Genomic DNA, 17490 nt, shown 5'->3' on the forward strand with positions numbered 1-17490 from the left:
TTCAATTTCATTGAAATTTTAACCCCCACCCTTCAAAATCAAATCTTGATACTTTTATTCCTCATTACAAAAGTACGTGCATACATTTTTTCTTATCATTCAATAAAATATTGTTTCTATAGTAGATCCAGAGCTTAAAGCTGGATAAGTTGTTACCGGCTGTATTTGCCCAGACTTAATTAACTTGGGGTCCTCAATGCTCTTCATCCTCGTACCTTATTTATATATATATACGCCAGACGCACGTTTTGTCTTTATATATATATAAGTCTGAAAATTACACATATATATATAAAGACAAAACGTGCGTCTGGCGTACCAACCCTTGAACATTGTATATATGAAGAGTTTATTGTCACTTCAAGGAAATGTATTTGGATCAAATGAGCAAATTAAGTATTACTACCATTGATACAGCTCTCCGGCAAAAGAGTTGAAGTAAAGTGGAAGAAGCAGTTATAGGCTACAGTACGGTCTCAACAATGCCAAAACTGTCAGATGTAAAAGGGTCGACTTAAACAAAAAGTAACGAATCAAACGAAAAATTAACTAACGGCATAATTTCCAACAAAACAATTTACGAAAAACATATACATGTATGACAGACCAACGACAACTACTACAGGTTCTAGCTGACTTTGAACAAACATATTTTAAAAACAATATGGAAGTTTTAAACATGTAACGATCGCTCAATCGTCCCTTTACCTAGGACAGTTGTGTTACAGTACAACATACCAACAAACATTGAAATTCAGTTGCAATTTGCAACTCAAAAGATCGGTAAGATGCACAAAGCACTCAATAATAAATCTTAAGTATAAACAGTGTCTACAATCAACTTGTTCACATCCAACGCATTTAGTGTAGAGACGTCATAACTCGAAATAGTCCGAGAAACACACAACCGTGTGCAATGCCAAAATATATGTAAACAGTGTATGTAGTATGTAGAATCATCAGTAATTATAACTGTACATAAAAACCAGTAAATGTCAGACATGACCTTTATCTGTACTCGACTGTACTGAGTTTTACTCGACTATGCTGAATTTTACTTGAACCCAATCTTAACTATCCCTTACTCTATTGATTTGTATACTTGAACCTTATCTTCACCATTGAAAAATGTCTGAACTATTACTCGACCAGTCTGAAACAGTCGTAACACATTATCGACCTGTATTCGATCTGTTCTCGACTTAATTTAAAAAAAAATCAGTCTTAACATTACTAGACCAAAATTCTTAACAATACTCCCACCAGTCTGAACCATACTTGACTAACAACCTCTTTTTATTTTGATAATTTTAACTGATTATATAACTATCTGTTTAACTGATATGACAACAGCTTCAATAAAGTTAAGACTGATATTTACAGATTTTTACATCCTTTAATTTAATTAACCAAGATACAAAAACGTAGTTAAATTACCAAAATGATAAGCCTGAGTCTGGGTACAAAAAATACAAACTTATTGTATCTAAAAGTGGTAACCAAATTTAAGTGATCAGAGGTAAACTATAAAGTAATACCCCCTGCTTGGCCATGCGAAAATACATTTAAAATAGCAATAAAAAATAATAAAAATCAATTGACATCCTTTGTAGAAATTAAATCGCAAGGATTTTAAAATCCAACGGACCAGAACTACACAAGTTTACAGAAGAATGGGATTTCTTTTTACCTATATCAAGGATTGCTATGGAAGTTTTTAAATATCAAATTCTTGATGTTACAAAATAAATAGGATGTCGTTTTGAATATAAAAAGAGTTGCCTTATATGCAATTTAAAAAAAAAATCATTGCGTTATTCATTCAACTCGATCCATACATTTAGAATGTAGGACAGAAGTCACAGGACAAAAGTGTTTTGTATTTTTCTTTGATCTATATAATATATATGAATAGATACAAGAAGATGTGACATGAGTGCCAATGAGACAACTCTCCATCCAAGTCACAAGTTGTAAAAGTAAACCATTATAGGTCTTCAACACGGAGCCTTGGCTCACACCGAACAACAACACTGAACAAGCTATAAAGGGCCCCATAAATGACTAGTGAAAAAAAACGAGAAACTAATAACACTTAAGAACCACATCAACAAACGTCATTGAAAACAAAATTGTCTTCTAAAACAATTAATGATCATCTAATAATTGTTTAGAAAACAATAAGTCAACTTGAAGGTGGCTTGGTACTTAAATAGCTTCGTGGTGCCAAGAAATATATCCATAGCATGATTAAAATTCGATAATAGTTTAATTATCAAGGCTTTTGAACGTCTTCTTAACTGTAACACGAAGAAGTCTAATAAATAAACTATCATGTCAAGATCTTTTTCATACATCCGAACCATTAAAACAAGTTATTTGTGAATTTTTGTCCTGTGACTTATTTCCTCTCAAAGTGAATTGTGACTTTCTGTCCGTTTACCCTTATTTCTACCAGGATTATGATATGATTGAACAATTTCCAGTGATCACAAAATATATTTGAACATTCAAAAAGTTTGGAATAACAATTAAGATATTTGTATAATGGTCGAAAGTTTTAATATTTTTTTATCAAGTAAATTTCAGACCAAGTTAGACTGGCTGAGTAATTATCAGTAGAGCTCAGTACAGTCGAGTAAAGATATAGGCCATTTCAGACTTTCACTAATTTGTGAGGGATGTGTTTATTACAGCAACACAGACAGTTATGTATGAATTTTTCAAAACAAAAATATTTATTTTAGTCCTATAAAACAATTGTTATATATATATCTAGGACTATCATATAATAAAGAAGATATGGGTATGACTGTAAATGAGACAACTCTATCTCCACAAGAGACCAAATGACATAGAAATTAACAACAGATTACTATAGGTCACCATGCGGCCTTCAACAATGAATTAAACCCATACCTCATAGTCAGCTATAAAAGGCCCCGACATGAAAATGTTAAACCATTCAAACGAGAAAAACAACGGCCTAATTTATGTATTTAAAAAAAATGACGTAACACATAAACAAACGATAACCACTGAATTACATTCAGGCTCCTGACTTTGGATATAAGCAAATACATACAGAATGTGGCGGAGTTAAACATGTTAGCGGGATCCCAACCCAACCCTAACCTTGGACAGTAGTGTAACAGTACAACATAAGTACGAACTATAAAAAAAATCAATTGAAATTGTTATCAAAGGTACAACTTGGATTGTAATTTGATAAGCCAGACGCGAGTTTCGTCTACATGAAACTCACCATTGACGCTCAGATTAATAGTTAGTTACTAGAACACACCGGCGAAATCGCGGGCATATACAGCTTGTGAACAGTTGTAGGGTGATTTTTTGTAAAAAATATTATGTATGGAGAATTTCATAAAAAGTATCAAAAGCCCTCTCCCTTTTTCCAAAGTCCGATATTTGTTTCCTTTCTGTTAAATTCAATTATTTTCGTGTTTCTGGCCTCGGACCACAATTATTCTTCTCCTTTGCTACAATTTATCTTTGGTAAAAGTGGAATTAAATCAAAAATGTGCACCGCTTCAAACATGCAATAAATGTAACTGCTTATACATATATAGACCATTATTAGTCTAATAAAATATGCTTCTAGGACAATCCATCGGTGCTTTTTCTTTTGAAAGCCTTATTAACATGCCAATGGTAGGATATGGATCTTGTATAAATGACTAAGACCGTCTAAGGCTAATTTGAGGGGTGGTCGGAGGGAGGGGTCCTGATCCCGAAATCCCGGGCTTTAAAACATGAAATTCCTAGATGCAGCATTTAAAGAAATTCATAACCCGAAATCGAAAAATATATTCCCGGATCCCGTAAGGATCAATCCCCAAATCCCGACGTCCCGAAAAAGGTCCTGCCTCCCTCTAATCTCTATCATACTTTCATTTTTGCCAAATCACTACTTTCACTTTCAACAATAAATTTGTATGCCCAATTTATGAGGGAGACAAGGGGGGTCCCAATAACAGCAAAACAGCAAGTTGATTTGGCTCATAACAGATAACAAGGAATTAAAATGTACAAAAACAGATAACAGTAAATGAAATATTAAAATAATTCGGTCTTTGACAAATCAGTATTTCTTATTACGGATATAATCCTTTGTAATGCATTCCATTTTCTATGACTATGTTTTTAGTATTAATTTATGTATCTAGAATGTGTTTAAATTACTACTCAATATATTATAATATTTTTTACACGCTCGTTTACGGAACGTATTATGGTATACTGTTGTCCGTCTGTTGTCGACATGTCGGACATTAACTCAAAAACTCTTTAACCAATTTGCATTAAACTTTGGGAAATTGTTTATATCTATTGACGTGAGCTCCCTTTTTGTTGTTTTTTTTTATAAATTTTAGATTTTAAGTTTCTGGATAATGGGTTTTTATTCAATAAAATTGGTGGGTTTTTTTTTCAGTTTTCTGAGAATATCTCAAAAATGCTTTCACAAAGCAAGGAATTTTGGTGAATTGTTGTCGAGCCTGCAACTTTTGTTGCAGAAAGCTCGACATAGGGATAGTGATCCGGCGGCGGCGGCGGCGGCGGCGGCGGCGTTAGCTAACTTCTGAAAAGGTTTATATTTTAGAAGGTGAAAGACCTGGATGCTTCATACTTTGTATATAGATGCCTCATGTTACGAAGTTTCCGTCAGTCACATGTCCAATGTCCTTGATTTCATTTTCATGGTTCAGTGACCACTTGAACAAAAAGTTCAAAATTTTTGTAATGTTAAATTCTCTCTTATTATAAGTAATAGGATAACTATATTTGGTATGTGCGTACCTTGCAAGGTCCTCATGCCCGTCAGACAGTTTTCACTTGACCTCGACCTCATTTCATGGATCAGTGAACAAGGTTAAGTTTTGGTGGTCAAGTCCATATCTCAGCTACTATAAGTAATAGGGCTAGTATATTTGGTGTATGGAAAGACTGGAAGGTGTACATGTCCAACTGGCAGGTGTCATCTTACATTGACCTCATTTTCATGGTTCAGTGGTTATAGTTAAGTTTTTGTGTTTTGGTCTGTTTTTCTCATACTTTATGCAATAGGTCTACTATATTTGTTGTATGGAATGGTTGTAAGGTGTACATGTCTAGCGTGCAGATGTCATCTGACATTGACCTCATTTTCATGGTTCAGTGGTCAAAGTTAAGTTTTTAAGTTTTGGTCTTTTTATCTAATATTATATGCCAAAGGTCAACTATATTTGGTGTATGGAAATATATTATGATCTATATGTCAGTCCTGCAGGTTTTATTTGACCATGACCTCAATTAGACGGTTCATTGCACAGTGTTAAGTTTTTGTGTTTTGGTCTATTTTTCTTAAACTATAAGTAATGGGTCATCTATATTTGTTGTATGGAAGCTTTGTTAGCTGTACATGTCTGCCTGGCATGGTTCATCTGACCTTGACCTCATTTTCATGGTTCATTGGTCTTTGTTTAGCTATCTTGGTTAATGTAAAGTTTATGTGACAGTTTTAATCAAGCTTCATACTTAGGACTATCAACATAATATCAACGATTAGTAAAGAAGGCGAGACATTTCATTGTGTGCACTCTTGTTTATATCTATTAACATGAGGTCACTTTCAATTTTTATAAATTTTAGATTTCACGTTTCCGAGTTAGCGGGTTTTATTAATTAAAAAGGGGGGATTTTCCAGTTTTCAGACATTAACACAACAATGTTTTCAGCAGTTCTCACGAAACTTTGCTGAAATGTTTATAACTATTGTTGTAAACTCGATCCCTTTCGATTTTTATTTATTTAGATTTTATGTTATTGAGTTAAGGGATTTTATTCATTAGAAAAAGGTGGAATTTTCTTGTTTTCAAAAATAACTCAAAAATGCTTTCAGCAGTTCTCATGAAACGTTGGTGTATTGTTTATATATATTGATTGAAGCTCCTTTTGTTGCTAATAAAAAAATTACATAAAAGAGTTTGAATATTCTGACTTTTTCTAAATGACCATTTAATGAGGTGTGTGAATTTTTCTTAATAAGACTAAGAGGCAAAGTGGTATATAGGGTAGCAAAATCAAAAGCACCAATTATAAGCATGCACTTTATCAAGTACTTCGAACGAATTTTGACACTCCAAAAGCAATTTATTCCACTATTTTCAAAGGCCTTATTTGAACATTTTTTTATCAGCTGAGGTTTTTGATTGTACCAAGTGTACTAGTAAGTAGAATACATAGTTTAGTAGGGAAACAATGGCTTGAAACGAAAGAAATCTTTGTTTGTAATGAGTTATGTGCAGCTTCGGACCCAAGTACATCGTTGGAACTTTCATTGTACAATGCATTTGGTTCTGCTTTGAAAAGAATCACACAGCTGAGTCTATGTGCCATATTATATAAAAGGTTAACTGGTTGTTAGGACCTAGTCCTTAATTGAGATCCTTGTCAGATATTCCTGGCCATATGTTTTCCTTTTTGTCATATTAAGAATTGTTTTAATTTAATATGTTCGTACGGGAAACCAGGAACATTATTCTCATACAAAAAATTAAGATAATTCTAAATACACATTCATACAAAAATGGAATTTATTACAAAGGATAATCATAAGATATACTTGAATTGTCCTGGACCTCACTTCTGTGATAGGTAAATATTAATGGAATCCTTCTCTGAATACGGTACAAACATATTAGTAGTGGTAGACCCCAATGTCCAATGATCTTCAGTTTATACCGAATATTGACTGTCAAAAAAAAAATGCTAACATTCCAATTCAATAACAGTTAACAGAAAATACATTATCACAATAACAGATAACAAAAAAACTAATAGCCCAATAACAGCTAACAACGAATAAGACAATAACAGCTAACAGCAAATATATTTTCAAAATAACAGACAACAAAGAATTAAATTGCCCCATAACAGCATAACAGTTAAACCCCTTGCCCCCCCCCCCCTCATTTATGGGCATTATGTTATCTATAGTCTGTGCATCCGTGTGTTCGCTCGTTCGTTCGTCCGTCCACCCGTCTGTCCCGCTTCAGGTTCAAGTTTTTGGTCGAGGTAATTTTTGATGAAGTTGAAATCCAATCAACTCGAAACTTAGTAAATATAGTGCCGATATGGCATCCGTGAACTATGGACACATTTTTGTTTCCACATGTTTTACTTATTTTAATATTTAATATATTTCTCCAAAAATAACTCAATCTGAATAAGCATAAGAATGGATGACAAATGCAACATGCATGTTACTTATAGAACACAGAGGCATGATGATTAATTTATCGTGGCACACAAACTGAGGTCTTCTCGTGAAATACCCGGGGTTAAATAGTATAGATAACGCCAACGATAACTTCTTGTTCTTGTTTATATTGGTGTCAGAAAAGTGTCGCAATATATATATCAACAAGATCGTAAACAACTTTGTAAAATATGGTTAGTCGTATAGTTTCTTTCTTCTATCTTCCAATGATTTTCATTCGATATATAACATACTAATTACGCTACTTGTGTTCCAATAGCATACAGTACAACGAACAAGCTGCACTACGCTGGACCATCTCAACTATTTTCACCTGATCTTTTTGTAGAGGACCATACTGTTGCATAGTAATCTAAGTTGGATATGACCATTGCAATGTAGACTTTTAGTTTTAATTCACTATTATGTGTTCTTAACCGGTTACTATTAGAAATCCTAGCATGCTGTTTCCTTTTTGGTTAGTATATATCGATGTCAGTTTGTTTCGAGGGAAGGTCAGATTCGATGTTAAGAATCTGTTAACTCCGAGGTTTTTCATATTCCTTGATTGTGGCTTTTCAGGTCTTGTCCCTTGACTGAGTGCTATGTGGGTGAAAGTCCATGCCTAATGTTTTTCCCGTCTGCAAGTTTGTAAAGATCTTCATGTAGAATATAAGTATCAACAAGTGTTTTGCTCAGTGTAAACTGTTATGTCTAAGAAAATTTCCTATATATTTTTTATTGGCAATGCTAAGCTATGCTCATAGGTTAGAGAACACTTTAAAGGATGTTTGATTATATGATGCATATATTTGTGACAAAAAGTTACATGTGAACATATCACTACATGGTTTTCTGGTATCATTTTTTTAATGAAATAGCTAAATTTACATGAAATATTAGAGATATCTTATAGAAAATGCTTTTAATTAATCAGATAAAGGTAATTTGACTCTTGACTTATTTTTCAACGTAAAACATTGTTTGGGAAGAAATATATCTGCATAAAAATAAGTCAAAGATAAACAAATACTGACCACTGTTCAAGAATAGCAAGATCAGAATAAGTGCACATCTTCTAAATGGTAGAGACGGATATATGCAAAATCATACATGATCATACATTTATAGATAAATCACAAAGGTTCCGTAAAAATAGGTAAAACGGGACAGAAAGTCACAAGACAAAAAGTCACAGGATAATGTATAAAAAAAATAATCGGTCTCGAAATTTTAGTGGGGCATTGCTAAATTCATGTTTATGATTTGTGTCATTAATAACATCATAAATGATTTGGGTGACAAAAAAATGATACGAGGGAAAGCCATGATCTCGAAATATTTTCTTTTATTACGTATATTTATTCTTAAGTTTAGGAAATTGTTCACAAGTCTGTCTTGATAATATTCAAATTTATTAAATAATTATTTAAAATAATGCAAAGGATATACTAGTTTTCATTTGCGCCGTTCACATAAAAATAATTTTAAAAAATGACTTGTAACTATGATAGTTTTATTGGGCTTATCAAGTTGTTTGTTTGTATTGCTTGACTGATCCTTTTAAAATGGGTGTAATTTTGCGATAAAGATTATATAGTAGAATCTGTTTTCATCTAATGGCGATCTATAATATATTTTTGCTATTTTGCTGGTTTTATTTTAGATTTCAGGTTAATCAGACTATCAAGTTGAAATAACTTGAAAAAATATTGAAATACAATTTTATTGAAATTATTTATACACAAATCGAATATGTGGCAGCTAGATGTCTCGAATCCCCAAAAGCATTACAAGTTATCAGATATGAATAATTCTGGTATAATATTATTCATTTCAATCTAAGTGTTGTGAAATTGTTTTTTGCAACATCCTCTTCTTCTTCTTACGGGACGAAAGGTCATCTTTATACAGCCCCTGATGCAGAAGGCGCCAGAACACGACTGGTACGTTACTGATGGAGATCATAACTTGTAAAACATTTTTGGATTCTTTCTTCAAGGACTTCCTATGCAAATCCTTGCTCTCTCAAATGCGATTTTTTTAATTATATTTGCAAAATTATTTTCACTTTTTTCTCTTTGAAGCTCTACTGTGATAGTCGAGTTTGGTATATCTATATGTTTACCCCGTTATTGTCATTGATAGGATTTCAAACTACTGTGACTCAAGTCCCTATGCCTGTAATCACTAAATTGTTTCAGATACATGTATACAACTTACAAGGCCTTGCATCCACAAGATTATGAAGATATAACCTTTTTTTTTAAACTAATCATTTTGTGTTTGAGAAAAATCTTTTTTGAATTTTGATTGGCATTTCTTTTTATTCCTCCAAATGTTGTAGAATTAAACTAAGCTGGTATACAACTTTGAGATGCTCCCCCTCAGGTAACATGCAAAGTTCTGTATTGTATTGTATTGATTCAATGATTGTCCATGATTGGCATAAATAATAGACAGAAAATATTTATCTACACAACTACAGGTGAGTTATAAATGCAATGCAGGTGTTTGTTTAGTTTACACCAACAGCAGGAACCAAAAAAATGACCATCAAAAATATTTCTGAAACATAAATGTATTTCACTTTTATATATATATCTAGTGGATGTCGGGCCTTATTTTTTCCAGCTATACAGGCTAGTCTGTACACAGATTAGATTAATTATGTCTATATACAGCCATTTTTTCCATTTGTTATGATGAAAACTTAAAGCAGGAAGATCAGGCGTGGATCCAGCCATTTTAAAAAGGGGGGGGGGTTTCCCAACCCAGAGTAAAAAGGGGGGGGGTTCCAACTATATGCTCCCATTCAAATGCATTGATCGGCCAAAAAAAAGGGGGGGTTGTTATTAATTTGAATTTGATATGGATTGTTTACTGCTATTATATTCTTCCCTATAATTGGATAGCTGTTGAATGACATCCTCTCATTAATTAATGCTGACCAGATGAAATGAATGCTATGAATAGATTTCTATTGTTAAAGATATAACATAAAATATAAAGGTCACCTGTCCCTATTGTTGTTGGTCAAGTGTTTGGATAGTGCACTGTAGATTACAAGTTCTGTCACTTTAACAGAAATGGGCATTCCAATTTTAATGACATGCAATAAGTTATTCCTTTAATAGTATAGGTCAAGTATTTTCTCTGACTGTTTATGACGTCTTTACACTAAATCCATTGGATGTTGGATGTGTACAGATTGATAATTTAGTCTTAGATGCAAGATTTTTTTATTAGTTGTTAGTTGCTTTGAACTAGCTGTCAGTTAACTGCCAGTACTCTAAGATCTGTTCCTAGTGTCTTTTTGTTGTTGGTATGTACAAGTACCCGGCCACGTCCACTTGTATTTTTGTCCATCTGATGAGTTAATCCTTTTTCAAGTGATTTTTATAGTTCGTTCTTATGTTGTACTTTTATACCACTGTACCAGGTAAGGGGAGGGTTGGCATCCCGCTAACATGTTTAACCCGCCACATTATGTATGTATGTGCCTGTCCCAAGTCAGGAGCCTGTAATTTAGTGGTTGTCATTTGTTTATGTGTTGCATATATTTGTTTTTCGTTCATTTTTTTTTACATAAATAAGGCCTAGTTTTCTCGATTGAATAGTTTTACATTGTAATTTCGGGGCCTTACATAACTGACTACCCAGTACGGGCTTTGCTCATTGTTGAAGGCCGTATGGTTACCTATAATTGTTAATTTCTAAGTTGTTTTGGTGTCTTGTGGAGAGTTGTGTCATTGGCAATCATACCACATCTTTTTGATTGTTGCCAAAATAATCATAGAAAAGGGAAATTTGCCATGTGCATGTGTAACAAAAAATTTGTTCCGGCGTGACATTTGTTCCTCCGGAACAAATTTCGTAGGAAATATGTTCCAGCTGAACTAATGTCACAGAAAATATGTTCCAGCACTATAAAATTTGTTCCGGAACTAATTTTCTTACCAAGTGTGAAATAAGTTCCGGAACAAAAATCACAGCACTATGACAATGTATGAGTTTTGTTCCAATATTAAAATTAAAAAAAAAGTGAATTAAGTTTGTGTGATATTAGTTTTGAAAGAAGGTATTTTATAGAAATCAATGAAAATGTTCACAGGAAATAAGTACTGTGCTTGCATGGGGTACATTTGCAATTAAAGGCATGACTTTAGGATGAAGATAAGAAATAAAAGCGATGAGAATCATAATGTTTCATAATTTGTATCTATTTTATCATTTAAGTGGTATTCCACCTCCTTATTTCCTGTTGATCTGTTATGGGTGTTCTAATCATACATGTACTTAGCTATTGTCATTTCACAGTTTTTAAAGAGAGTGTCTTTTGTTTCTCTATGTCTTGAAATATAATTGATCAGTCACTTTGTCCATTTTGAAAAAGTACAAATATTCATCTTTAACTATTATTATAATTCTTTTTTTCGGAATGACTTTTATTATTATTTCTTATTCTACTCTTTCCTGGTTCATAAGTGTCATTTTTAGTATTATTTATTGAGAATAATGTTATTAAATTTTGCTTTACTCCACATGATCCAAATTTGATGTTTACACTTTTTATTTATTACCTTATCAATTATAAAACATGTTTTATATAATGACTTTAAACTCACTGATGACAAGTGCTCAGTATGTAACATAACTTGTTTGACCAGCGGAACAAATTTCATAGACAAGGAACTTATTTCACCAGATGAGGAACAAATCTCACAAATCCAGAACTTATTTCACCAGGTAAGGAACAAATTTCACCAACCCAGAACTTATTTCACCGGGTAAAGTGTGGAACTTATTTCATATAGATGGAACAAATTATATAGAAATTGTCTGTGAAAAAAGTTCTCCCAGAACATATTTCCTGTGACATTAGTTCCACTGGAACTTTTTTCACAGGAACAAATTTTGGCTCACACATGTACCTGCTTAAAATATAGTCTAAAACAAATATATCTCTCTATAAATTTTATTAATTCAATTCTTTTTTGTACTATGATATTCACTTTTAGCATAATTAATTTCAGTTGATAGGATCTAAATTTAATAGTGAAACTGCCTCATTAAATCGATAGCTCCAGCATGTCCAGTGACTACTTTAACTAAGAGCAAATGCAATTGCTTTTAAGCTGCACTTAGTATTAGTATTAAATATCAGACATTTTCATACCAAATGGGAATGGATCTCATGTCATGCCTGTACAGCAAGATAGCAATAGGGGTAAATTCATTTATTGTAAAAATATGGATAAAAAAAATCCAGTACCTATTGTGTTCCATTTAAATTAAGGTCGTATCCTTTGATTTTCATAGTCTACATATAGAGACCTTAGTGTTGATAGTGTAATATTATTTTTCATACATCTTCCAAATTTATTTCTTTATATTTTAGGCATGAATAAGTACATTGTAAGTAGGGGGACGAATCTACATGTAAAAGAAATTGGGGAATGAAGTATTGATTTGGTCAAGAACAGATAAATATTATTATGTATACATAAAAGCTGTCAAACTCATTTACAGACTCCTTTAACATAACATTGTCCATATTTTGAGTTAGAGCCAATATACTTTTTGGATTAATTTTTCCCAGATGAAGTACATGACACTATGAAAATCTTTTTGGGATAGAGGACTCTGGTACATTTTTTTTTAAATTATGTTTTTTGTCTAAAAAGAAATGCACTACAAAATAACTACATAATATATATATATAATAAAACAGAAGATGTGGTATAATTACCAGACAACTTTTCACAACATGCACAAGAAGCCAATTTATGAATGATATGACAAGAGTTGTTATATGTTTTAATTGTGATATAGAGAAACTGTCATCAAAAAGCCTCTCAAATCTTCATTTGTTTTTATCTTTAGAGGACTATACTTTTCCTACAGAGTAATTTTCAAAATAGGATGGGGATATAATTTTCCTGTAAATTTTCCTATATATTTATCAAATTACCAATCTGTCTAATCTGAAATGGTTAAACTGCTGTTAACATCTGATTTGATTTGGACAGAAATGATCAGTGACATCTTTTAGGAGGAGTCTATCATAATTAAAGATTCTATAACATATAGATAGAGAATATCTGATGGAAAAAGATGTTCAGATGGTGATCTCTTCCTATTGTCTATTTTTGTCCAAACTATGTATCAGATGACTTAATAGAGTCTTTGCCCTTAAATGAAAATTTTTCTCATTAGTAAAAAAAATTTGCCAATTATCTCTAATATATAGATGTTATGGACCTGAACTATTTTTCACATAACATAAATTATTATAAGCAGATTTATTTCAAATGACTGATCAAGATTTGTTCTAAACAAGCTAATATTGTGAATAGTTTATTATATTCATTGTTTTATCTATTATTATAGGTCATTTATTATATTTACGGACACACCATGGTTACATTGTCTAATATTTGATTATATTGGAGATATGAGTAAAGTTATTTAATTGTTTACCTGGGGTTTTGATGAAAACATAACCTGATAACCTGCTGCATAATACATGTAATAAATAATTGTAGAGGCATTTGTTTACAAGTGCATACATATTTGGTGTGTTTACTTTAAAAGCAATAAACTATTATCATATTTTGCTTTTCAGACAGTGACAATGACAGTTAAGTAAGAGTACTTCTGATACAAAGTTGAAGTTTTGAGTTTGAGAAGACAAACATGGGAACTGGATATATAAGTATAGCCATATTTATTTTGTTTTGCTGCTTTCATTTTGGAAATGCTACAGATCCAGTACTATCTTGGACTGCATGGACTGATTCTGTTGGAAATACTGCCAATGAAAATAGTGATGTAGTGTGGGCACCAATCCCTCTTCCTGATAATACTTCTTATAAACTAGGAGCCATTGAGTATGACAGCAGAGGTCTCGAGCCACTGTATAATTTTGCTAAAGCATTTATAAATGGGGCTGTATTTCCATATGGAGTAAGCTGGGGTAAGCATTACAGTATATTTTTCATGTATCATTTCAACATACACCTCAAAAAGATTTTAACCAATGCAATAAAACTAGAAAAACAGAAAATGTTATGCAATGCTATGGACAGTCACACATGATGTCAATTGCACAGAATCTATGGAAAAGTTGTAAAAAAGTAGAGCTTAAATCAATATATTGTTTGTTTCCCCAATCCTGACCTTGCCAAGCTAGGTGTGGGTAGGTAGGTAGGGAAAATATTTTGTTTTTTCCACAAAGCTGGAACATTATCAGTCGATCCAGCAAGCCTGAAAATCAAAAATGAAATAAATTATATTAGTCTTAGATTTGACAATAAAATTTTATGAGTAGCACAGTTATTGCAGGGTCCTCTGGATAGGAAAAACAAACAATATTTTCATACAACTTGTATGATAGGAGAAATTATGTTACCCCTTCAGTTGTAAAACTAATAAAAATGTTCATTCCTTTTGAAAGTATGTTGATTTAGTTGGTGATTTAATGGGGAAAGGACATTACAGACATATGTATTAGTGATTTCAATAGCCTTGATACTTTAAAAGAATGTCCTTAAGGTTCACATATCTTTTAAACATTTAAAGTCTAATGTATTAATAGCCAATTACCCAGATTTTTGTATGTAATTGATAACACATCCTTGGAATACAGGACATACTAATATGGTACCAACGTCCATCTGTCCATCCATCAACATGTTGTAGGATTACTCAAAAGAGTAGTTTCAGAAAGGATTAAAATTGGCACAAAGATTTCAATATTTTTTGTATAAAAACTACAATTTCTCATAGAATTGTTTGTGATCAATATTACATGTACTTTTAAAGCAGAATATTTTCAAAGTATTAACCCCTAAATTATGCATGTTTGGTTAAATGGTATTGTGGCATCAATGACAATTTTGGTCCAATTTCACCAACATTTATCACAGTTATAGCTTAATTAACTTTGGCTACAACTCCCGATCCAGAAATGTGAGTTTCCAGCAATATACATGATTGAATACAATTGGTACTTATTGGTAAGCCAAGGTTATCTGTAACCTTTTTAGTCAGAAAAGTGCACACAAATTTTGTATTTTAACAAGGTACCACGTGCTGACATGGCTTACTTAGTTTTGAGCCTATAATTTACTAATTGTGAAATAAATTGTTTTTCTGAGCAATTTATCTTCTGAAATAGATCCATTTAAGAACTGGGTCCTAAACATTTTGAATGGAAACAATATTTCACATTTTATTGTGAACAGTGATTGATAAAATGAAGAGTGAATAACAAATATGTGGTATGAAGAAATATATATGACAGATATAAGGAACATTTCAATGGATTTCTTAAGCCAGTCATTAATATTATTGAAATTCAATGAATAGCAAAGATAATCATTTATGAAAAATTACAGGTGAGCAATTGAGTCCCTTGTTTTAAGTGATGAAGTTGGTCTAATTTATTTTTTACAGGAGTTATTGATAAAATAATAAATGGGACATTGATTAATGATGTCACAGAAAATTACCTTGATGTAAGTAGAAACAGCTATATTTTTTTTGTCTTGCCAGTGCCATAAGTCGCAGATAGCGAGACATATTGGTATAACAATTCAGTTGCAACAGTGTTAACTATTTGCTTCAAGCTTTAACTTTCAAAAATGTGCAGATGCCTTAAATTATGTTAGGAAGTTTCTGTCTGTCATGTGTCTATTGTCCTTGACTATATTTTTATTTATTCAATGACTGCTAGAAAAAAAATACTTATTATAACTTAAGTGACAATAACACTTTAGTAAAGCTGCATCTTTTATTAAGTGACATGCTACACCAATAAGATTGGCATCTTCAGCAAAAATGATAGGCAAAAGAAGATCTATATTTAAGATGAATGGAGAAAATCGTCCCAACAAATCCTTTAATTATTGGCTACATTGCCCTTTATATATTAATTTTTCAATTTCTTAACTTTATGAAAAATTTCTCTGAAACTACTCGTCCTAATCTAACCACACTTAAATGAGTGACTTTGCCACAATCATCATATGAGTATCTTGTTTAAAAAAATGTGTCTGCCCCTGATTACCAATCAAGATGGCCAACATGGCTAAAAATAGACAGTGATATTGTTGGCTTTTTTCAAAACTACCTCTACCCTTTTTTATTGGGAAAATGTGCGTCATTTTGACCATATTGGGAAATTTATAATAAACCATGAATTTGACTGGAACTTCAATTTGCAGAACCCCTTTCTAGAGGTAAACCCTCATTTTAAATAAGACCCCTTATTATTAGTGATGATACATAAATAGACCCTCAAATCTACACATGTAGTCATTTTAGGCATAAAAAATGTTTAAATGATTGTTTTCAGTTTGTATTCATACACAATTACTACTGAGACTGCACTGTTTGGGAAAAAAGTTGTCTTTTTGGGAATAATTTTAAGCCATTTTTTTTTCAAATTGGGATTCTTCTCCAGGGGAAAAAGCCTTTATTCTCCGGTAATTTAAGGCAAACAATATCACTGATAGAACATAGTGTTAAATGCACAATTTCTTCCTAATTTTGAAAACAGTTATGAATAGAGAAAATCTGACTGAACAATGTTGGAGTGTGCCCTCTGTTGAATGTATGCACTTATTCTTAGGTGAGCAACACTGGCTCTTTAGGGTCTCTAGTTATTGTTTTACACCTAAATAATTTTGCATTTAATTTTCTGATAGCAGTAAAAGAAATAAGTAGATTGTTTCTGAAAAAGTATAACATAAATTATGCCAGGAATGATTTATGCTCTTGTCATAGATCAATTTATTCTATTTCAGTATGTGAAGGAATTTGCTGGCTATGGTGCCCTAATAGTGATTGGTTTCCTGTTTATATTTCTATTTCCTTTAATTGGAATGTGTTTCTGTTGCTGCCGATGTTGCTGTAATAATTGTGGTGGTGCTATGAAGCAGAAACCTGAAGATGCAGACAACCATTGCAAAAGAAGAACCTTTGCTGTTATTTTGTTTGTCTTAATTACATTTATAGTGTAAGTTATCCAGTGTCTTTAACATACATTACATATGAAATGTAAAAGAAATATACAAATACAAATTTTTATTTGTGTAAAAAAAAATCAAATTTATTGATTATTTATTGGTGTCTCTTTAACACATGTAATGGTGCTTAAAGAAAGCTAAGATCTGTGATATGACATATACTAGACCACACCAGCATCATGCATCCAATGGGGGCTC

At 32.1% G+C, this 17490-nt stretch overlaps 1 protein-coding gene across 8 annotated transcripts in view; it reads left to right on the forward strand.

Annotated features, from left to right (window-relative positions):
• Positions 1–17490, forward strand: part of LOC139521903 (prominin-1-like) — a 63018-nt gene that overhangs the window by 1368 nt on the left and 44160 nt on the right. For 3 of the 8 annotated variants that reach the window (XR_011664088.1, XR_011664087.1, XM_071315615.1), the window contains exons 2-4: positions 13887–14237; positions 15719–15780; positions 17071–17282. Coding sequence is in view for 5 of the 8 variants with exons in the window: in XM_071315615.1 (XP_071171716.1) it covers positions 13958–14237; positions 15719–15780; positions 17071–17282 (554 nt within the window). In the remaining 3 variants the exon portion in view is untranslated. The other 5 variants (XR_011664089.1, XM_071315616.1, XM_071315619.1 and 2 more) reach the window with 4 other exon arrangements.

The sequence above is a fragment of the Mytilus edulis genome, chromosome 4 (assembly GCF_963676685.1).
Source record: "Mytilus edulis chromosome 4, xbMytEdul2.2, whole genome shotgun sequence".
Lineage (NCBI taxonomy): Eukaryota > Metazoa > Mollusca > Bivalvia > Mytilida > Mytilidae > Mytilus > Mytilus edulis.